At 42.5% G+C, this 22,159-nt stretch overlaps 2 protein-coding genes across 4 annotated transcripts; both read left to right on the forward strand.

Moving 5' to 3' along the window:
- Positions 1-261: 261 nt before the first annotated feature.
- On the forward strand, positions 262-17,691 carry LOC135939699 (zinc finger and BTB domain-containing protein 24-like). 2 transcript variants are annotated; one of them, XM_065484213.1, is made up of 8 exons: positions 262-535; positions 811-1,098; positions 10,681-10,824; positions 11,284-11,613; positions 11,872-12,021; positions 12,079-12,330; positions 12,866-13,046; positions 14,030-17,691. In XM_065484213.1, the coding sequence occupies exons 2-8, from the start codon at positions 814-816 to the stop codon at positions 14,668-14,670; spliced, it is 1,983 nt and encodes a 660-aa protein (XP_065340285.1). In that variant the 5' UTR covers positions 262-535; positions 811-813; the 3' UTR covers positions 14,671-17,691. The 2 variants fall into 2 exon arrangements, with proteins under 2 accessions (XP_065340285.1, XP_065340292.1); XM_065484220.1 differs by lacking the exons at positions 262-535; positions 811-1,098 and adding an exon at positions 9,850-10,001.
- Positions 17,692-18,217: 526 nt separating this feature from the next.
- Positions 18,218-22,149, forward strand: LOC135939824 (SPRY domain-containing SOCS box protein 3-like). Of its 2 annotated transcripts, none has more exons than XM_065484410.1 (5): positions 18,218-18,379; positions 19,424-19,566; positions 19,622-19,832; positions 20,018-20,304; positions 20,614-22,149. In XM_065484410.1, the coding sequence occupies exons 2-5, from the start codon at positions 19,465-19,467 to the stop codon at positions 20,872-20,874; spliced, it is 861 nt and encodes a 286-aa protein (XP_065340482.1). In that variant the 5' UTR covers positions 18,218-18,379; positions 19,424-19,464; the 3' UTR covers positions 20,875-22,149. The 2 variants fall into 2 exon arrangements, with proteins under 2 accessions (XP_065340482.1, XP_065340475.1); XM_065484403.1 differs by lacking the exon at positions 18,218-18,379 and adding an exon at positions 18,440-18,702 and having other exon boundaries at positions 20,614-22,148.
- Positions 22,150-22,159: the final 10 nt, after the last annotated feature.

Genomic DNA, 22,159 nt, shown 5'->3' on the forward strand with positions numbered 1-22,159 from the left:
AAAGGCGCTTGAGTACATGGAGAGGAGACCCATATAATTTGTAAGTACCATCTTTTTTGAATGAATTTGGAAGCTATGATGCAAAGAAAGTCTTTCCTGTCTATTTATATTGTGAAAATATAGTTAGGTTTTTATTTTTAAAGATAAAGTTATTGTTTTTCGAAGTTTCAGGATACAAACTATTGGCTCTCTGGTGCACACTGTCATTCTTCCGCCACGCCGGCGGCCGGCTGGGGATAATTTTGAGAAATTGACAGACATTTGGCAACTGCGCAACGAGTCAGATTCGGGAGAGTAACTGAGGGAAGGCGACGGGGGACGGCGATTTTCGTGGAAATTTTGTGAAATTTCATTCCGATTGAGCGCAGAGGTGTCTGCATACGTATCGGTGGTTGCAGCAGTTGTCGCTCGGCGGTCGAGCTTACGTGAGGTCAAGTGCACGTGCCAGCAGCAGTCGCAACAACAGAAACGTTGTGTGTGTGTCATCGGTGACTGAAGCGGATTAATATGCTGGCGGCCCGGAGTCAGCGTTCAGGTAATTTGAAAACGGGGCGAGAAGGAAAAAAGTCGTGAGCCGCTCGGTTGGCGCGGCTCAAGCATTTTTTAAAGGGCAGACAAAAGGTGTGCGCGCGCGCGTCCGTCCGTCCGACCGACCGTCCGTCCGTCCGTCCATGCCGCCCGCTCGCTCCACGTGTGTGTCTCGTGTGTGTACGTCCGTCCCGCACGTGTCCGACTGTCGGTCGGACGGCCGTCGTCGGGAGGGTCGACGAGTCGGCACGGCAGGTAACCGGGATGGTTTTGCATTCGCAGAAGATGGCGTCCGAGTCGTCCCGACAGCAGCGCAAGAGGCTGTGTAGGTTCCAGGCGTACTGGATCGACACGCAGGACAGCGAGTTCGCAAGCTGGTTGTCGCCGGACGCCGCCGGAAACCCGCACAAGGCGTACTGCTCGCTGTGCAACAAGACGTTCAACATCGGCCACGGCGGCCTCAACGACGTCAAATTGCATTGCAAGGGCAAAAAGCACTTCGAACTCTACTGCAAACACCGCGCCGCCCTCGGCTTGCACCAGCCCTGTGCACCTAAGCCGGCCGACACCGTGAGTACTACCGTCCGAACACCTGCCCGTCCGGCCGTCCGTCCGTCTGACCGACGCACCGTTGAAAATACATATATTAAATTACATATATACCGGAACTTCTGTCTCGACTGGCTTCTTTATCAATGAATTTTGGGCCTGTTTCGTAAATTTTACCACATATTAGGTTTACAAATATTTTTAAATCTAACAAGGCAATTTTATTTACTACAATGTTCACTTATTGCTAAACAAGGACAGCAAGTCTTTCTAAGAAAATTAATCCCCTGTGAACAGCTGTCAAACCAGGTAAATCTCTTTCCTCACAAATTATGGACAGCTAATTTCTCTACAGTTTTTCCTCTGAAAATTGACAATTCCGCTGATTCATTTTGTGACACTCCTTTTTTAAATTTTTTGCAGCGTCGTTTGGAATTTTAACTAACGACCGTTTCGCCTTAAAAACGCTCAAAATTTTCTCTTAATTCGCGTCTAGTGCCATTTTTGGCCACTTTTGCTGTCGCTTTTGGCGAATTCGGTGCGTGCATGTGTGTGCGAGCGAACGAGCGGCCACCTGAGTGAGAGCAGCGGCAAAACAACACCACGCCGGTCGGGTCGAGAGCAAGTGCGCTCTTCATGCGCGTATGACCATATGCGAGTGAGTGAGTGAGCCGCCGAGTTGTATCATTCGCCTTCAGCGGCATGCGTAATAACAGGAGCAACGTGTGTGTCTGCGCACCGACGGAAAATAAAAGAGAACGAGCGTGTGCACACATGTGTGCTCTCTGACTGTATGCGGCTGACTGCGAGAGCAACAGCCGCTCGCTCTCGCTCTACATGGAAATAATTTCCGTCTCTCGCACCAGTTTTTTCCGCCGAATCAGGTTCTGCCTGGAGAAGCAATCTGGAAACGGTTAAAATTGGCTTGAGAAAATTTTCGGATCGACGACGGACGGTCGCTCTGTGTGTGTAACTGCCTTTTGTGTGTTCTCCACTAACAATGCGATCCAAATTCGGAATGCCATCGGTTCTTTAGAATCTAGAGCTCAAGCGAACCAATATCCAAAGCTTTGAGGGTAAATGCCTTTGGGCTCATAGTTTATTCATTAAAAAAGGTTGGGAAGTTCAAAAAGATCAAAGAAAATAAAAATAGGAAATGTTTCAGGGCATGTCGATATTTTTCTTGGTCATATATTTTACTGAACAATGTTCGGACAACACAAGGTACCGACAGTTAGGGATGAGGGAATAATTATGTTTTTACAGGGCCATTTTAAAAATAAATTGCCAAACTCAGCGGGATACATTTTTTCAAAAATACTCAAAAACGATCTTTTGATGCCGCCGTCACATTTTAGGAGGGCCTGTATGTTAACTTGTTAAATCGTGGTAATGGGAAAAGGTCCGTTTCAATACCACCCCCTGTGCTCTTGTGTTGGACAAATTTGAACTGACGACCACCATATAATGTGGCTTGCCTTGCACCACGGCACATTTATTGCACGGCAAGGCACATTTATTTAGTTATGCTTCTCCGTGAAATCCTATAGGCCCATCTAGTTTAGTGAGTATAGTTTGTTCCGCAGTCTTTTATTCGTTGCTCTTTGACTCACACCTGGGAGGTGAGCAAAAAAAAAATGTAGTCCAGCTGTTTGAGAGATCATCTCTTAAAAAATGAACTATAAATCTTTTGCTTTGGGAAATTATTAACTCGGTTTAGTTTTTACTTAAAATTGTTTCCTGTGTACAGATTAAATGTCACAAAGCATTAAACGCATTAAATTAAAATCCCCATCTTAGTCAGAGGCTTCAGTGACACACCGCGTTTCTGGCTCTCTAGCTGACTCTTGTTATAAATTAATCTTAAATAATCTATAATTTTTCTATTTTGTGATACCTGTAACAAATTATTGGTGCAAATTAAATCGTCTGCAAATTTCTTGGAACTTTTCGTGCGCTTGCGCTGTGCTTTTGGGCACCTGATGTTGGGCAACCCTTTTAGCATTGTTAGAAGTTGGTTCGTCTTTGTAAAAATTTGGAAAAAACAGTAGACCTCTTAAAATCAAAATTTTTAATGAATGACCTGTGAATAACCGCGAATGAACCCGCCGCCATTGACACTGCATTTTATTGTAATGTCGTCTAGCTTACGTTTTTCTCCACACCGCAAATACAAGTTTTCCATCAATGAATGAATCTTCATTCATGCGATGTTTAAAATGCTTTTTACTTAAAAGCGCGGTCTTTAAGTGAAAAATGCTACTCAAACGTACAACAATAAACTGTAGTATTACGGTAAACTAGCAAAATTCGTCACTGTGTAAAACAATTTTTGACTTTTCGTTTTGTTAAAATCAAACTTTCATCAATTATAGATATATAGACGATTCAAACGGCCAATTAAAATATTATGTACTTCCGCTTGTATTATGAACCAAAAATATAAACGATACTCATCGTATTTTTCCAATGTACTCTATTAACCAAATCGACAATTCATTGTTACAAACGTGTCTGTGATGCAGGGAAATCCCGTTTGAGCCTCGTTACCAACAGCAATTTTTAACCAACTGAAGGTCAGATGGAAGGGGCTTTTTTCGGAATGCGCAGGACAAATAAAATCGCAATTTGCCTCGTTATATAACGATCCGGCGAGGCGATAGATGCTCTAGCGCTCTGCAGTGTGACTCTGCAGATTTCTTTTTGAAATTCGGCATCCACGCTGAGCAAGCATTTTTTCCCCAACTAAAAACCAACGATCGAGTGGTTTGGGATTTCGTTTCATATTTTTTTACTCCGCCTGTTTCCTCGAATCGAACTATCGAGAGAACTGGAATTTGAGGGGAGAAACAAAAAGACGGTTGCGCGCTGTTTGTGGTCGTGAAGAAAATCTTTTTTTACGGCCGGTTTGCTTTTTGGAATTCCAGCATTTATTTTCGTTTTGCCGAGGACACTGGCTATCTGATCCCCAAAAATACCCACGCGCCCCGCCCGCTTTGTAACAAAGAGATTTCAGCCCCCGATTGAGACGAACAAAGCAATAAAAAACGAGTCGGGCCAATATGGCAGAAGGAGGCCGTAGAAGTAGAGCCAAATGTGTCTGAATTGCGAAGTTTGGGTGGAGGGGACGAGCAGCCCTGAAATGGCCGCCCGTTTTCTTTCTTTCTTTCGCTTTTTTTAATCTGCGCGGCCGCGGCGTTCTGCTGCGTTCGCGTTGGGGAAATTAATCAAACGGCGGCAATTTGCAGGAGGAGCGGCGCGGGGGCGGCGGGGGGCCGTTGATTAGATCGGGTGGCGGGCCCCGATTTCAAGTCGTTTGGAAAAGCCGCTCGGCGAATCCGTCGCCGATCGATCGGCCCAGCCAGCGCAGCCGGAGAGGGCGGCGCGAAAACTCGCCAAATTCTCTTGTCTCGCTCTCATGAATAATTCGGATTGTGTCTTTGAAGAATTATACCTTCTTTTTTCTCTCTTCGGCAGGTGTTGCTTCGATTTCCCCTCCACTGCGATAGGAAAAAATAATCATTTTCCTGCTCGATTTTGCGGCGTCTTCGGCCCCAGGCCTTTTCAAAGCATTTTATTTTTCTCCCCTCTTCCTCGCTCTGCTGCCCCAAACTGATCGCTTTGTCAAAAAAAAAATGCCAAGAGAGGAACGAAAGGAAGCTGGAAAGGTGCTTCGTACGCATTTTCGAATGATTTTTCGTTTCTAAACACTCACTTTATAACATTTAGCAGGTAAAATATTTCATTTGTACCTGGCCTCCCCGCGCGTCTTTCTTGATTCCAGGAAGACGTGGGGCGGGCGGTGGGCGCGAAAAGGAAGCGAGATTTAGGTGTGTGCGGTGGCGGCTGCTCGATTTTCCCCCCAGTTGCTTTTCCGAAGCCTCGCTTTTCCCCATTAGAAATTGGCCCGCGTGTCGCGAATCGATCGAGCCGACCGAGCTCAAAAATACCCGCCCGCCGTACGCCCTCCTCCCCCCGCGGCCCTCGAAAAGTTTCCGCCGAAATTTTACAATAAAAAAAAGAGAAGTTAGCTCCGCCGGCCGTGAAAGTTGAATTGGAGCCAGCGCGAGCCGCCTCTCAGTGCGTCACCAGAGTAATCTCACCGGCAATATTGGAAATTTGGAATCGATCGGCCGAAAAAGCAGGCAGCCAATTTTTTACATTCCTCCCCGAGGTTTACTTGAGTTCGATGCCTTTTTGCGTCGCTGTTGCGGATGATGATTTGAAAATTTGGTTGCGAGCGAGCGCGTCAGAGCCAGCCCGGAGAAGAAGCATCCAAGTACCGCTAGACCCACTTTTGTTCCGCGATGACACTCGCGCGCGCATTCATTCATTTTCGCGCATTATTCGCGCTGAACAGAAAACTAGCCCGGTCGCCGCACTTTTGGCACCGACGCCGAAATTCGCTTGGAATTAGCAAAATGTGGCGCGCACACATCACACACACGCACCAAAATGGGGGGAATCCCGGCCCGTGCCAGCTGAGAGCCGCTTTTTTGATTCCGCATTCGCGAAATAGGCTTTTAAGAGACGGCTATTTATACGAATCGTGCTTTTCTTCCGAAATCAATGCTCAAGTGGCTAGCACTGATATGACCGATTGAGTCATGTGGGAGTGCCGTAGAGGAATGGTAAAAAGAAAAGTCTAGGCAATTAAGGTTTTTTATTATCAAATAAATATTTAACCTTTGCGTTGCCACACAATTTAGTCTCAAGAGAGTTTTGTTCGAAGATTGTGTAAATAATAATTTTCTATTGAAAGATTCAACTTCAAAGTTTTGCTATACTTTTTGTAGAGGAGCAATTTATTAAAAATAAATAAATACAAATTTTCACAATTTTTAACCGACAAGATTGGGAGGAAATCAACTAATATGCTATATTCTCAATTGAAAATGAAAGAATTTGCTTATCCTAGCAAAGTGTTTTTAGACAATCCGCACCATGAACTAACTCCAAGTTAGTTGGGCAAAAGTTTAATTTGTATTTATAATTTAAGCTATGATACAACTTTTAATACACTAGTGTTGTTTTGAAAAAAAAATCTTTAAAATCCACTATATCAGTGTGTGCTAAATTTCGATTTCGTCTTGTCAACCTGATTATGCAATGAGCCAATTTTAGCCGTTATCTCTAAAAATATTTTGCTATAGTTCAAAATCAAAGTGCATATCTTGAAATAACATTGCGATGGTTATCTCTCTTTCGCTCAATAAAGCAACTTGACTATGTCACAATGGAAAATGTTGAATCCTTAAACAGGCATACAAGGTTGAACTGCAAATTTATAAAATCTAGCGCGTTTGCGCCGCATGTCAAGTGAAACCAAACTCCAAGTGTGAATGCCCCCCTATATGCCCGTAAATCAAATGGCTTCCCAATTCGTGCGGGATTTTGGCCTGCCTCCCGATCGTCCGCCTCCCTGCCTCGCCAATTAAGACGGGGCTAATACGCCTTCGCTGCGCTGCCGTTTGCTGCTGGCTCGGTGCAAATTTTAGCGCTGCTCCGAGCCGGCGCAAAGTGCGACCTCTACTTTTTGCCCTATTTGCAGAGTTGGCTCCGATCGGGAATAAATACGTTATTGGAAATTTTCCACCGGGGCATTGATTTGGCGGCGAATGCCCTTTCGGGCGAAAAGCAAAATGCAGAGAAAAAGCGCCGCCGCTGGCTGTCGTCGTCGTCCGCCATTACTGGGCTTGAATCTCAATTCTGCAAACCGGCGACATTCTTTATCGACCTTTTTTTCGCTAAAATCGCGGGTCACGTTGATGGTTTTTCAGAGTTAGGCTGCAAAGCTCACTTCAAAAATAGACGTTTATCTGCCGCGACCAGCCAGCGGCCCAAGATAAAATTTGATTTTGGTGCTCGCGACCTTTGCTTGCCAACAACTCCCACAAATCAGCTTCGTTCATTCGGCTTCGAATTACGTCATTCGTAAATGTTCCGAAATGAAACTTAGAAGCCTGGAAACAGACATGATCATGCTAGTCGAGTATATAAGAAGATTTTTCTTTTTCATGAAGGGCGAAAATGAAGCGATAAGCGGACTTCTTCAAGTGCTAATTGAGGAATTTTAATGCGACATTCCTTCCTGAAATTGCTCTCTGCTATTTAAATACGCGTTGAATTATTGCATAGCAATGGAGTGCTTCTCTTGTCGTTTTTATTTAAAAATCCATTGTTTTCTTTCTACGCCAAACTAACACCGTCGAAATTCGTTCGAATTAAACTTTGTAATGTTCTAAAACAAAAATTTAGACTGCCTTTCAATGCTTAAACTGAAGCCGGAGCAATGAGTTGAAAAAGAGTTATTTTCCCAAAGCATGTATTATATTTTGGTGCTGTGGCAAATGTGCAGTTATCGTTTGGCTAAGCGGACGGATAGTGTGTGGCGCGTTTGTTTTTGGGAGACGAAATATTTTGGCGTCGTTTTGCTCGAGCGATTGTGTGCTCAGAGAAAAAGCCCAGTTTTTGCGTGAAATTCTGCGAGCGAGCGAACGGCCGGCCCTCCTCTCTTGTATTCCCTACTAATTTTTTCTTTCTCGCTCGCGTCGGAATAGCGCCGCGTCCGATTTAAATCGGAATCAGAAAACGGTTTCAGCGTCGGTGCAAAACGAGGCGACACACAGAGTCATGCTTTCTAATATCTTTAGCCTGCTCGCGGATGTCTCGCCGGCTTTTTTGCCTTCTTTCGGTACGTTTGCCGCTTGCTTTTTCCGACACGTCATCGCCGTCGCAGCTGCCGTCGTTGCTGAGAATTGAATTTTAGAAAGTCGACGCAAATAATTGCGAGGATAGAGGCTAGTTTTCGTCTATTATCTGGGCGAATTGTCGTTTTTCTGCGTTTTGCTAGTGTTTGCCTTCAAGCCCGATCATAAAACCTGTTTTACTGATTTTTTTCCTACTTCTCTCAAGGAAACTTTAAGCACCCTACGTTTTGAGCACGAGGGAACTAATGGAATTCTTGCTCCTTGTTCTGTCTGATTATTGCCTTTAAACAAATAATATTATTTCAAAAATCAAATTTTTATGGTTTTTTGAGTTCTAGACATTTTTCTCGTAAAATAAATTATAGTACGCTGGATAGGTGCCAACCAGCAAGTTTCAGGTCGAGAAGCTTTCGCGTTACTCACAATTCCAAATGAAAAATGCTTGCCAGAGCCATCCAACCCCAAATCTACCCTAAACGTTATTAAAAATATTCTCACGGCAAGCACTCAACAAGGCGAGCCTTATAATTCTATAAATTCTGTGTAAATTCTGTGAAAGGGAGGATAACTCGGGGCCTTGCATTCTCAGGTCGCCTATTTCTGTAGGTGATCTTCACGGGAGATTTCTTTTCATGTTGCATTCCCTTTTTGACCAAATTTAGTATTATATGTTTTCAACAATGCGACCCATTATATGCTTGAAAGCAAGCGGCCAGGTGAAAATCTCAGGATATTATTTTCTCCCCCACACAATCAGGTCGTGGCTATTTTCGCTGAACTGGGTTTTTGGCCACAGTGTATTTTTCATTTCTAAGGGTTTCTTTTTTCAAATGGAACTCGCTACAAATTTATAAATATAAAGTATTTTCGATCAGGGTGAGGTATTTTTTCCTCTCCGGGTTCTATACCTTTTGGAAATCAATCAAGCAACCTACACCTGCTTGCTGATTGGCATGTGGATCGGGCCATAAAGGCGAGGAAGGCACCCTTGATTTTAGTTAAAATAAATCTTAAGTAAGACATGAAATTTACTTTTATATTATTTTATCAAAGACAAGTGCTATTTTTAATTCCATTCTATATCTTGAACGCTTTTACTTTATGAAAAATTAAAATCACAAATTCATTCGCTTATTTAGCTTCTTGTGTAGATAGAGAGATGAGAAGGTTAAAAGGTGGTCCCTACTTAATTAACAATACTTACAGGATTAGAAATGGGATCGAATTACCTGTATTACACACAGTAATTTCTTCTAGATTCTGTAGGGAGTAAAGACTTGAAAAATTCATTTCTGTTTTTGAATTCTTGAAATATGGGCCCGAAAAATCAAACTGAAATATTGAGTTTTATTCCCTTTTTACCATCTCGAATTATACTTTCGATCTTCCAAAAATCCCCCAACGAGCAAAATTTGGATTTAGGCTTTAATTTTAATTTCTTAAAAATCCTGTTCTTGTTACAAGTGAGAACGATTTTTTGGGAACTCAGCCAGAAGTATATAATATATTTATTTAATACATCCTCTACTCTATTCTCCCTAAGTCTAAGTCAAATAAATGAAAATAAAAAATGCTCAACGCGATTCAAAAATGTCTTCATTAATAACTGGTAGACACGGAAAAATAATGAGATTCAAATATGATTTAGCGGTAGGCGAGTTGCGAAATTGCGAATTGGCTAGCTTTGGAATTTTCGGCCATTTTCTGAAAAAAGACGTTGTTGGGCCGGTCGGGAGTGGCGCGCGAAAGCAGCCGACTGAGTCCGTAACTGGATTTCGATCACGAAAGGAACCAAACGTTAGGAGGAGCGGCGGCGGCCTCCTGCACCGAGTTTTGCGGTTTTTGTCGAGAAAAGCAAATATTGAGCAGTCTGAGCGCGCGCGCCAAGAGCAAGCAGCCCGATCGAGAGAGGTGCGCTCGCTCGACCGGCCCACTATTGGAAATATACCATCGAAGAACGCGAAAATGGACGACCACGAATTTGCACGCGATCGTTCAAAGAAAGACTGCTTTTTCTTTGGACTCTGTTGCTCGGCGCGCGTGGAATTATGCCGCTAACGTGTCAATGCACGTTTCAATCAGCTCTCAAACAAATACGCGCGGCCATTCGCGTCCTGCTTTTCGCAGAGAAAATTTCAGCCAAGAATTTTGCTCTTTCTATTTGATCTCCGACCCTCGTTTGTCCTCGTTTTCGCAACGGATTTTTACTCTCCGGTCAGATTCACACTGGGACTCACATTTTGAACTTATCAATTTTATCGTAAATGGAATGTGATTTTTAATGACTATAAATTATATCGTTGAACAAAAGATACGTTAATTGCACATGGAATCAAGGACGTGACTTAAAAAGGTCATCTGTAAAACTTTATTTGAGCTTGTTGGGATTGACGTACTATTTTTTTTTTCTTCAAATAATATCTGGTTATTGAAAATTACAGTTTTAACATTGTCATTTTGTCAATATACTATTTTTTGACTGTCTTAGACCTTAGATCACACGAAAATTGATTCCCTCAGCGCAAGTGCCGAAAGGTTTAGCCTGCTCAGCGAGGAAATTAGGCGGTTTGAACGGTGGGTGCAGGGCGGTGCCTCATCAAAACTGAAAATCTCATCCGCGGCACATCTTTGGGCGGCAAAGATGGTGTTGTAATTGAATTTGCATCTCGCCAGGAGAAACGGCATTTTTGAGCTCTCTCTTCTCTCTCTCTCCCGTTTGCCGGGTCGCCGGCCGGGGTGAAATGCGCATATTCGCGGGATTATTAAATTTATTGCAGGCTCAGCATCCACCTTCCACTCTTTTCGAATTCGCCTCGGTCCCCTTGCGCCCTCCCGCCCGCCGGCCCGCCTTCAGCACTTTTCTCAAAGACCCGCGGTGCCCCTCTTGTTGCAGGAGTGTGCTGATCGGCTCACCAGCGAGTGCAGCCTGCCCGATTTCCTTAGCGTCGAGACTGAACTGAGCGAGGGCGGCGCCGAAATCGAGCTGCACGTCGACACCGATGACACCGAAGACGACGACGACCAAACCTCAGCTCTGGTAAGCAACAACCTGCTCGCGTTCAACTCCCATCGCCGCCGCCAGATGACTCCATTTGGGCCGTGATTAACCCTAAATCTGGACTTTTTGGATTGAACTCGATTACAGAGGAATTTATATGCTGCCACTTTTTCCTCGTAAAAACCGGTTACTCTTGTTTTGCGATTTCTAGTTTTGAAACACCTTTGCAAATAGCGTACACGTCGTCAGGGGGTAGTATGCCTCTAAAACCAATGTGAAAAAAAAATCAAAATGTTTCTAAGTCGGGACTTCAATTTAAAAAACAACTATTTTTAGCTGAATTGTTTTCTCTTCAGTATTTATGTAGTGCAAGAATCAATTATTTAAATGTTAAAAACTCGTTTATAAAAATAATCAAATACCGAAAGTTCTTAATTTAAATATTAGCAACCATCGTGAAAACTTGATAGTAATAATCTAATTTGCTGTGGTTTGCAGAACTGCGAGATCAAGGCCAAGGAGGAGGAAGAGACGGAGGACGAGGAAGAGGTGAGACAACTGGACCCTGAAACAGTGCCACCCCCGCAGCCGAAACGGCTGCCATTGCTGCTACCAAAACCGTCGCCCAAGGCAATGGATGCGACATCTGTAGCCAGTGGCCAGGCAAAGATGGCCAGCATGGCACCCAACGCAGACCCACAGCAGTATTGTCTGCGGTGGAAGTACCACCACAACAACCTGCAAGTTATGTTCTCACAGCTGCTCGAGAGGGAGAGCTTCTGTGATGTCACCCTTGCCTGCGAGGGAAAACTCCTCAGAGCCCACAAAGTGAGAGAAAAGCTATGATATAATGATATTTGGGGAAAATAATAATAAGGACCCGCTTCCACTTTAAACTTGAAATTCCCGCTTTTTTCATTGGAAGATTAAATAAAAAAATCTGTTGCTGATAAATTTAGAGCGATCAAGGAAGATATTTGGACTTTGATTTCGCCCTGAAAAAGTGAAACGGAACATGGAAAACTGCAAAGTTTGCTTTCATATCTGTATAATCAATCATCAATGCCAATATGTTCTCAATTCCAGGTGGTTCTCTCAGCATGTTCAACATATTTTGACCAGATCTTCACGCAGCATGACTCGAAAAACCCGATTGTGATATTGAAAGATGTCAAATACGAAGACATCAAAGCACTTGTAGAATTTATGTACCGCGGAGAAATCAACATTGAGCAGGTAGGTGCCCTTTGAACACCATATTGGGATGCAATTGACAGTTGTCTTGCTTCGCAGTCTCATTTAGCGTCGCTCTTAAAAACAGCTGAGGAGCTGAAGGTCAAAGGGCTTGCAGAGGTTTCGTGGAGGACAGACGAGGCGGCCGCGGCAGCCACAAGCGCCGCGCGGATCGACGAAGATGAAGACCCAAGCAGCAAACGCCGCCGCATGGCCTCTTCGCCAGCATTCCGGCCCAGAGTGACTAATGTCATGGGTGGCATGGCCAGCATCCCCAAGCATGGCGCGGCTAACTTCCTAAACATCTCCATGGTAATTAAGCTAACCTATGAAGCTCTTAATTATTTTGTGTATTTAATGTTTAAGGTAGTTACTTGAAAATTTCAGGTTGAATAATGATCTTAAAATTGATTGCTTCTCGAATTCAACATTTATGAATGGATGTTTTCCTGATCAATTAAATTAAATGGTTACAAATTTGTTATTGGGGTGGACAGAAGCCGTCAGCCATTAATCAATTTCAAAATTGTGATTGCCTATTTTGTATTAAGTAAAAGTTTCAAAATTTATTGCAATTTCGATGGTTTTATCTTCACTAGATCTAAAGATATTAAAAAATAGTATCTAATCCTTGTTGCGAAACTTTCGATTTGTAGTGCCTGACACCTCTTGTCCACCTTAACTGAAATAACATTTTTCTAGGTCAGACTTAGACTTGTCTTGTCAGTCTGTGCCCTAAAGGTCATTTTTAGGTTTATTTAGTTTAATATTATCCAATTTTCTCAAGGAAATTCAGCTGCTGTTCAGTAACCATTTTGATTGAGAGAGTCTTTGCATGTGCTTCAAGCAAAATGATGATAATGGTACAGCGATGGCAGAGAACTATGGATCTGACTATGAGAACGATCAGAATGATGGAATGGACCCAGAGGACTCCATGCAGAGCAATGGTTCCTACAGGGGCTGCGTTGATATGGTTGGTGGCGCCAACGTTCAAAACGACAAACGTGCCTCGCCTGTGCTTGATGGTATTTATTGGATCATACCATCTTAAACACAACCAAGCAATATTAAATTGGACTGTAGGTCTTAGCCGCGAGATATCTATATTGAACCAGGTTGCCAAAAAGTGAAATTTTAGATCATTTTGGTACCATGAATTCCTGATTTGCTATTGTGGTGTGGCGGGCTGAGACCTCTACGTGGGTTTATTTTTGGGTTATTGCCCTCTCGCAGATGTGCGTTGATCGCGGTATCATTTGGAATTCATATTATGTCAGTAGGGTGATCAAGAGGTGAACAATACCAAAATACTTTCCGCTTTTGGATAAAAACTTAAATAATAAAACGTAAAAAATGCAATTCATTACATCCTAGGAAGATGTTTTTATTTGCAAAATTGAGCAAAGACTCTAAATTCCAAACTAGTCATGCGAGGAATGCTGTATAAAACAATTATCAGTCGGTATTGTTTTATGTTTTCAAGAAAAATTGAGACGTTGGGCGTCTCTTTGATAACTTATTGTTTGTGAATTGGTTGTATCCAGCCGTTGGCTTAGAAAGCAAGGCTCAAATACCAAGTTGAAGGTGACACAAACAAATTAAGTTTTGAATTAATTTCATGAAATAACTCAAATTTTGCCAAATTTTACTGTACAATATTTTTGAAGAAACCGCATTTCCCCAGTTTCGCTCCAAAGTTAAAAATGCATTTTTACGATGAGAATAAACAAATAAACAAAAGCATGAAAAGTGGTAAGTATTTTGTTGTGATGAATCCGTCTTAGTTACTCTAGTAACTTTTGTGAATTATTGAAAATTATACCGTGGCATTTGCGATGACAACCCCAAAAATCAAACAGCCGATTTTTCCAATTGGTAATATTGCATTGTGTCTAAAGTTCAATTGGGATTATGAATATTACAATTTTAGTTATTAGTATATCATAGTTTTTAGTCTTTTTTGCCATCATTTGAGTTTGAGCACAGTTATATAATGGTTCTATTATAGAGCGGACGCGAGAGCTGTTCAAAAACGTGCCCAAGATGAATGACTACCTGGTGACGGGCCGCCGACAGCAGTTCTGGGAGGAGCCGTTCATGCGGCGTCTGATGGACGCGATCAAGAACAAAGAGGTCGAGATGAAGCTGGTGGCGGAGATGCTAGGTGTGTCGTACGGAACGCTATACGGCCGCTACCGGGACACGCACGGCTGCCTCAAACATCCTTACCGAATGCGCGACTTCTGGAATGAACCCGGCCCCTCGGATGTGATCCAAAAGCTGAAGAACAAGGAGGTGACGCTCAACGAGGCCGCAGACATGCTCAACGTCTCGATGAACACGCTGACAAGTTACGTAGCATCAATGCCGACCGCCTTCATGGGTCGGCCGGACGCGGCGGGCGAGTCATCGGCCACGGCGGCCGTGTTCGCGGCCGCCCGGCTGCCGCCAGACATCACCGTGGCGGCCACCGCGCAGAAGGCCATCAAGGAGGAGCACCTTTACCACCAACAACACCAGCAGCAACACCAGCAGCTCAACGGCTGTAACATGTCCAGCATGGGCCCTGATGAGGATGATGATGACGATGACGATGAGGACATAGTCCTTCCGCAGCAGCTTCTTCAGCTACAGCACCAGCAGCATTGACGCTGGCCCCACTGAAGCGCCTGCCCGCCGCCCGCCGGACGGACAACCGGACAATCTACCCTGCCGCCTAGTTTGGGCCATGTTCGCCCAGCGCACTTGACCGACGAGTGCGCGCGGAACATTGGTGTGCGGCATCTTCCGTTTTGAATCCGCCGCCATCTCATCGTCCTCTTTATTTATTCCATTTGAGCCCCGGTTCAGCTCTCTACCCTTTCATACGAATAAACGTCCCTCCCTTGCCATTGACCCTCCCTGAAACGAAAAGTGCAGCTTCGACGAACAGCTCAACTGGCAACAACTGTCCGAGGCTGAGAATAAATAGTGATAGAAAGAATTTTTGATTGACTTTCACCGTTTTCACGGTACATTGCTTAGCCAGGCAGGGACGCTCGTTACGGCCATGTGATTGGGAATTAACCCAAAATTGCTAATCATGCTCTGAAAAGTACTGAGAATGAACCAAGAATTTTAAAATTCTGTGATCCGTCATTTATACATGATGTATGAGGTATCAAAATACATTTTTTTAGTTAACCTTCTCTTTTGGGTCCTGTTCGTTTTCAGTGGTTAAATTCAACCCTCGATTTCATGGCCGTGATCAGCCCGTGATATTTTACACACTTAAGACTGACAGAACTGACGATGACAAGCAACCTTTTAATTGGCTTGCGATCAGTTTCTCGCATTGATGGAACTTTCTTGCTTGAATTGGGGAGTAGCTGCTGGGTGGATTTCAACTCGTAACGGGTCTTTATCCACCGGGCAAATGAACGAAGGTTACTTAAAATACCGCTTAAGCCATTGAGCGGTCATTCGAAGCTCAGGAATCGGTGCAGTTGAACTTGCTAGAAGTGCTACACTTTATCAATACCTTCATCCTCCTCTAAAAAGTTGTTGCCCGTTGTGCCAATTTTGAGACTGCACTTGGTGGGTGGCGCAAAACGGTGAACTCCGCTGCTTGCTGGTGATCATATCACTTTTTGTTAAACGCGATAGTTTTTAAGTTAGCTGTAGTTTTGATTTAGGTATGGGTGTAGTGCAGAAGGAGATAAAAAACGCCTACGCAAACTGGTTGTTTAAAACTTAGAAGTTCCTGCCGCTACAATACGGTCTCAACGTGTGTGTATCTCCTCGGTGTAACATTAAATAGCTCTAGCTGAAAGTTGGAAGAAACAAGTATTCTTTTGTACGTGCATTGCTATGAAATAGGCTGGCTAAACATTTTTTGATAATAAGGTATTGAGGTGCTAGAGAAAGAGAATATAATGGATTGTATTTTTTAAAATGAGAGAAAATAACATGGCAATCTTTGTGGATGAGATAAAGTCCCCAGAATATGGGGTATAAGAGACCCAAATATTTTGCTTGCTGATTAATCATGCCAGCCAGTCCCGCGGCGCTGCTACTGTCCCTATTGTCCGCGAGCAGTCTGTATTTAATTTATTTGCTGGTAGTACGCAAAATACTGATTTATGATAGTGGCGTCAGCGCGCCAAAGGTCCTTTTTGTACACTGGAATCTTTGCAAGAGAACTCAGGATCACGATTTGATTTAATCAGCTTTGCATTTTATGTTTCCTCTTAATGTGCAACGATATGACTTTTAAGTAGTAGTAAATACTACACAGTTAACTCTCACTTTCACACACCCATTTTGTATACAAACCGACCCATTAAAACCGAAATGGAACGAGGGGATTTATTAATTTTCCCCACCTCCGAAAAGCATCACGTGCGCGGCCGAGCAGCTTGCATTCCCCACGTTTTTCGTATGAATAAATTCCCAAATTTGAAACAATCATGGCTGCCGGCCGCTGTTATACTGCCGTGTACATTTACACATACGACGCAAACGGCACATCGGTCACTTATAACGATTGATTGGTTATTTTAGGGGACACTTTAATCATAATCATAAAACATAAATTACGCGGTAAACTCGTCGATAAAATAATTATCTCAGATCCTGCTGAGTTGGATGTTTAGTTGAGAGATCTCTTTCCTTGAACACTCTTGAATAGGATATTTTGATGATAAATTTGTCAAGATTAATCACCGCGGTCATTATTTAGCAGCTGGATCGTGTGGATGTCAGAACGCAGTATTAGGCATGTAGAGCTGTACGTTTCCTCTGGTGATAAAAAAGTGTAATGACGTGTATACAAATAACTAAGCGAAAGAGAGACACGAAGAAGGGTCCGTGCAACGCAACGCACGTACTGTTAGTGTAAAGAAATATTTTTCAACGGTGCCCCTGTAAACTGAAAAAGATCAGAGAAACCTGAAAGCAGCGAAATCTTCTGAGTAATAAACTTAAAAGTCGTTGTGTAAGCTTAGGGCGCGAAAACTGGATTTCTAATATGCGGATACATATGAATATATACATATATAACTATGATAGAACATACAATAATTATACGAGAGTGAAAAGAGTGGTGCGCGGTGCTGAGTGCGGGAGCCGCGAGCTGGGGACACGCTTTGTTGGACTGGGAAGAAATTTGCGAACGTAACGTTGTTGTTAGCAGAGACAAGATTTTTATATAATCTATTATGCATTATGCGCAGGCGATGCGGCGATACTACTCGGTATAATATTTAAAATAAATAAAAAATCAGAGAAATACACAAAAAGGATCTAAGAATACTACAAAAAAAAACACGTTTGCATGTGTATAATTAATAACTAGACTAGAGGGATCAAGGCGGATTTACAGAAAAAGAACAATATCCTAGCTGAACTGAAAATCAAATTTCGGTTGCACACAACACACTCACACTCACTGATACACACGCGCATGCCTTCTTATTTTCCAATAAACTACTTGTATGTGGCATAAGATGTAAACGGTCTGATGAAGCATAATTATTTTCGGTAGTGTTCAACCGATTATTTACGTAGAAACACTCTGTGTAATTTATTTTTTACCTTAAGTTTAATGATTAAGAAGCAGCTCTTTCTTTATTACATGTATTTCGATTATTTAGCAAACTGAAGTAAATTAAAAACAAATCAACTTAAAAAGGATTTTTATTTCCCTTCTTAATTGTCTCCCTGGATTTATCTGTTTGACAACACTGAACTGTCGGAAATTTTCTGGAATGCCTTTTAAAAATCAGATATTAATTATATTTCAAAATAAGACGCACTTTGACCGCTGACGCTGTAAGTTAATTATGATTTAATTTAATGTGTATTCCACGAAGTGAATGATATGGTGCTATTGATAAGAAAGGGTTGTTAGAAGATGGGGTTTGATTTGATTTCCATCTTCAAATACGTGTTTTGATATATCATACATTTTTATTTGTTTTTAAATTTTCAAAAACAATTTAGTATTTAATGACCGCACTTACATTCCAAAAATACTTGCGTTGATTGAAATGAGGTTCTACAAAGAGACTGAAGCTGGTCGACATTTTTAATTACACAGCTAATAATGTATGTAATTCACTAAACACCCCATCTATAATAAAACTAGTTAATAAAAAATGAGTTTGAACAACGCACTATGAATTCATTTAAAATACATACAAGTATAGTATTATTACTGTTTTTTTGGCAGTGTGAATAATTAGTTTGCAAGCAGAAACATGCGCCAAATAGAAAGGCAATTGAATCCTCCAGCAGCACCCCCCGTGGAGATAGAGCGGAAAGATAGCGCTCTCGACAACTCAAGGGAGAGGGGTAGACCTTCCTCGGAGCAGACGTGGTAGGTAGACACGTTGTGCGGTGGACGGGCGCGTGCTCCGAGCTTGGAGAGCGCCGGCCGGCCCGACATAAACGCGGAAGATAATAGAGCAAGGAGAAAAATCAATACGCGCACTGGCTCTCTCTCTCGCGGGGTGGGGTACGTTTCACTTGTTCAGCTGCGAGCGCAGCGAGAAAGACGGGCGAGGGGGTGAGTCACAGCAACCACACCACACTGCTGCGTTTTCTCTCTGCAAGGGTCTCCCCCTTGAAACACTCGCAGTGAGTCACTTGCGAGCAAGTCGCGTCTCCGACCTGACAACGCACACTCGGCCACCACACATGGTGAGTTTTCTGCTAATCTCCAATTTGCACCCTTGAAGAGTTAAGTTGCCTTTTAAAGTGCATTTGACGATGACCCTCGCGGGGATGCTTTCTCTGCTGGCACCAGAGCAAATCTTATCCGCAGCCATCGGTTTTTGCAAATCTTAGACTAAGATGAATGAAGCCATGTCAAAATTTTCTGATTATATTGCAAAGGTTTTTTAAAAGGAGATACCGGCATTTCAACAGCAATTTGAATTTATATTCTACACCAATTTTTATTTGGTGAGAATTACTGCATATTTATTTAGCATTAATTTATTTTTTTTCTTTTTATTTCTTGAGCAAAAATCTAGACGCAGCATTCATAAAAGTATAATGCTTCATAAAATATTCTGTTCCTAATTTGAAAAAAAATATTCGTCGGAGGGCAAGCTCCCCTTTAAAGGTAAAGATACAATTGTATCTTTACGTGTCACGAACTGGATATTTTTATTTGCATATTTTATCTCATCTAATTGACAATAGATTAATTTGTTACCCCCCTGATACAGCCAAGATTTTTTGTGGGGATCAGAATAAAATTTCCAAAACTGCTACGAATCCAAAGACCAAATTTTTTTAATAATTTTTATTCTGTAAAATCACTATCGCACCAACTTGATGTTAATTTAGCAAATTCAAATTTTACAACCCAATTAAATTATTTTTTATACTAATCGGTAAACAATATCTTGTGCAGATGTGATGCCGATTGAGTCCGAAAGATAGGGTAAGGCGACGATGGAGGAGGTGATGGGCCCCGTTTCAGAACCATCGCAAGGTCCCATCAGCCACGGTTGTGAAGATAACTGGACGTGGAGCAAGAAAGACGCAAGCCATGAGGTCCACACTCGTTTTTCCCCTCGAATTTTTTTCTCAAAAATGAATTTTGACCCAGGTACGGCTGCACGGGCCAGGAAACCGCGTGGTGCTGTTCCACCCGAACTGGAGCAGCGGAACGGCAGGGGTCAGAGGCCACCGAGTGCTAAACAACGGCCGCTACTACTGGGAAGTGCGGCTTTCGCACCGCATCTTCGGCACCAGCATGATGGTCGGCATTGGCACGGCCAAGGCCAGGCTGCACGCTGACAGATTTATCAACCTCCTGGGTCAGTGGCATATTAAATAAATGTTTCAATTTATTTTTAAACCCATACACTATGACTCTAGCATGGAAGATATATTGAAAAACAAACACTTAGAATATAAAATCTTCGATAAATTTGCCTTTTTGCAATCCTGGAAATCAAAATATTTTTGTCAAAAATTAAAATTTGACAATTTTGAATTACAGGCGAAGACGAAAACGGGTGGGGGCTGAGTCACAAAGGGCTGCTGTGGCACCAGGGCAAGTGGTCACCTTACACGAAGCCATTCAGGGAAAACGAACCGACCACAGTGGGGGTACTGTTCGACGGCATTGCGGGCACCTTGAGCTACTACAAAGATTGTCGATACCTGGGGGTCGCATTTCAAGGCCTGGATAAGGTCAATGAACCCCTGTACCCCATAGTGTGCTCCACGGCGGCCAAAACAGAAATGACGCTCTCCGTGATGAGGAGAGACTTCGTCAGTTTGCAGGTAAATAAATATGCACCTTTCAATGTTAAATATTTTAGTCACACACCGAAGGGGCCAAATCTGTGGTACAAATGGAAATTATTCCTTTCATTGGGTCACCTCCATTAATATGTATATTGTTACTTGAGCGACCATTTTTTTTAATCTGTAAAATGCTGAAATTCCCCATTCCAACAAAAGTAAATTAAATATCTTATTTATGTATTTAATTCATTTTTGCAAAAATAAGAAAAATACTTTTTGTTATTATTTTTCTGACAATTTTTTGTTACTGCTTTTGATACGGAATTCTTTATATTATAATTTTAGGATCGTTGTCGGGCTGTGATTGTGACAAAAATTATGGACTCGGTGAGCTGCGCGTCCGAGCCGGCTGAGGAGGACGACAACGCGCTGAACAACGTGGCGGCCGCGTTCAGCCAACCCCTGGAGACGCTGACCCTGCCCACCTCGTTGAAGGGCTACCTGGCTGAGACCCTCAACGTGTCTGTCACCCACAGAATGACCGAGTCCTTCTCCAGGAAGTGGCACCACGAGTCGAGCCCTAGGCTGACGCCTTCCAACCGTTGATCCGCGCACGGATTTTAGACTGTGACTTTCAGTTTTTCTATTTTTGGTCGAGCACTTAAAAAGGCTTTCGAAATGATCTCATCTTGACACTCTGTCGTGTTTCTCTGAACTGCGGTGTCAATATTGTCAAAGTAATGTGAGCGAGTCCCTATAATATAGTTGGTTGTGGGTGTTTGGCCTCGAATATCAAAGACTTGATGAGGAAAGCGCCAATTTTACATAAAAATTCACCTAATTTCTGGATGAATGACTCAAAAGAGAACTTTTGGAATAGCTTCAACTAAGTTGGCGTTCCCACTTTATTTTTGTGTGCGTTGTTGTCGTTATTCATAGGTCGAATTGTGACATAAGATGCTAAGCTTTTGGAATGGGCCACAAATGGAGGAATGTCTGCAGTTGAAAAACTCCCGTGAAAGCGAGGTGCCATATTTGAAAGTATTTAGCGGGTAATTGAACACTTCAAAATGCACCTTTCAATGTTTGATATTTTAGTCACTCAGAAGAGGGGCCAAATCAGTGGTACAACTGATCTTTTTCCTTTCCTTCGGACAGCTCCACTAATATTTTGGTACTCAAAAGACATTTTTTTAAATCTTAAAAATACCGAAATCACCCTTTCCAACATCAAGCTGGCTGTGTTAAGTTTTTAGAATTTGTCAATATAAGACTACTTGTTTTAGCAGGCAACTCAGGATTCGGCAATCAGGTTAGATTTAGACCAAAATGAGGAAATTTCCAATTGGTTTATGATTGGAATCAGAAAGTTAAACAGAATCGCTCCACCTGAGCAGTTTTGGCTAACCTAACCTTTGCAGCAGTTAAAAGCTAGTCGTCGTCATAAGTTTTTTAAAAGGTTTATGTACACTTTGGTGGGGTTATGATTCCTTTTCAGGGACTGTTCTCAGCTGATATGCATTTTCTCTGAACTAGTCATATTTAAGAATGATCCTTGTTGAACGTGTTGGTTTATTTTCTCCTAGTCTTAATCAGTGTCTGTGTTTATTAAGCGTATAATGATCAGTGGTGTTAGTAATTAAACCGCTGAAGAGGCCGAAACTGTGCAATTAGAGCTGTTAATCTACCCATGACTTTGTCCATTCAAAATGGGTTCATCCAAGTGAAAGGCATGTTCTTATCCTTTCCTCTTTTTGATCTGTGTTTGCGAGTGTGACCGTTAGTTTTTACTGTTTGGCGTACTGTGGATGTTTGTATTCTCGGAAGAGCGTGGAGCAAATCAACAATAAAAAGACATTCTTTGTAATTACCAAACTCCTTTGAATTGATT

This window comes from Cloeon dipterum, chromosome 1 (assembly GCF_949628265.1).
Source record: "Cloeon dipterum chromosome 1, ieCloDipt1.1, whole genome shotgun sequence".
In the NCBI taxonomy this organism is placed as follows: Eukaryota; Metazoa; Arthropoda; class Insecta; order Ephemeroptera; family Baetidae; genus Cloeon; species Cloeon dipterum.

What these genes read in the sequence shown, in the direction of transcription:
- LOC135939699 (XM_065484213.1), top strand. Translation starts at nt 814, where the DNA reads ATGGCGTCCGAGTCGTCCCGACAGCAGCGCAAGAGGCTGTGTAGGTTC. An exon ending in CACCTAAGCCGGCCGACACC is followed by an intron (nt 1,099 to 10,680) that starts GTGAGTACTACC and finishes CTCTTGTTGCAG; the next exon opens with GAGTGTGCTGATCGGCTCAC. An exon ending in GAGAAATCAACATTGAGCAG is followed by an intron (nt 12,022 to 12,078) that starts GTAGGTGCCCTT and finishes CTTGCTTCGCAG; the next exon opens with TCTCATTTAGCGTCGCTCTT.
- LOC135939824 (XM_065484410.1), top strand. Translation starts at nt 19,465, where the DNA reads ATGGAGGAGGTGATGGGCCCCGTTTCAGAACCATCGCAAGGTCCCATC. An exon ending in AGAAAGACGCAAGCCATGAG is followed by an intron (nt 19,567 to 19,621) that starts GTCCACACTCGT and finishes ATTTTGACCCAG; the next exon opens with GTACGGCTGCACGGGCCAGG. An exon ending in CAGATTTATCAACCTCCTGG is followed by an intron (nt 19,833 to 20,017) that starts GTCAGTGGCATA and finishes TTTGAATTACAG; the next exon opens with GCGAAGACGAAAACGGGTGG.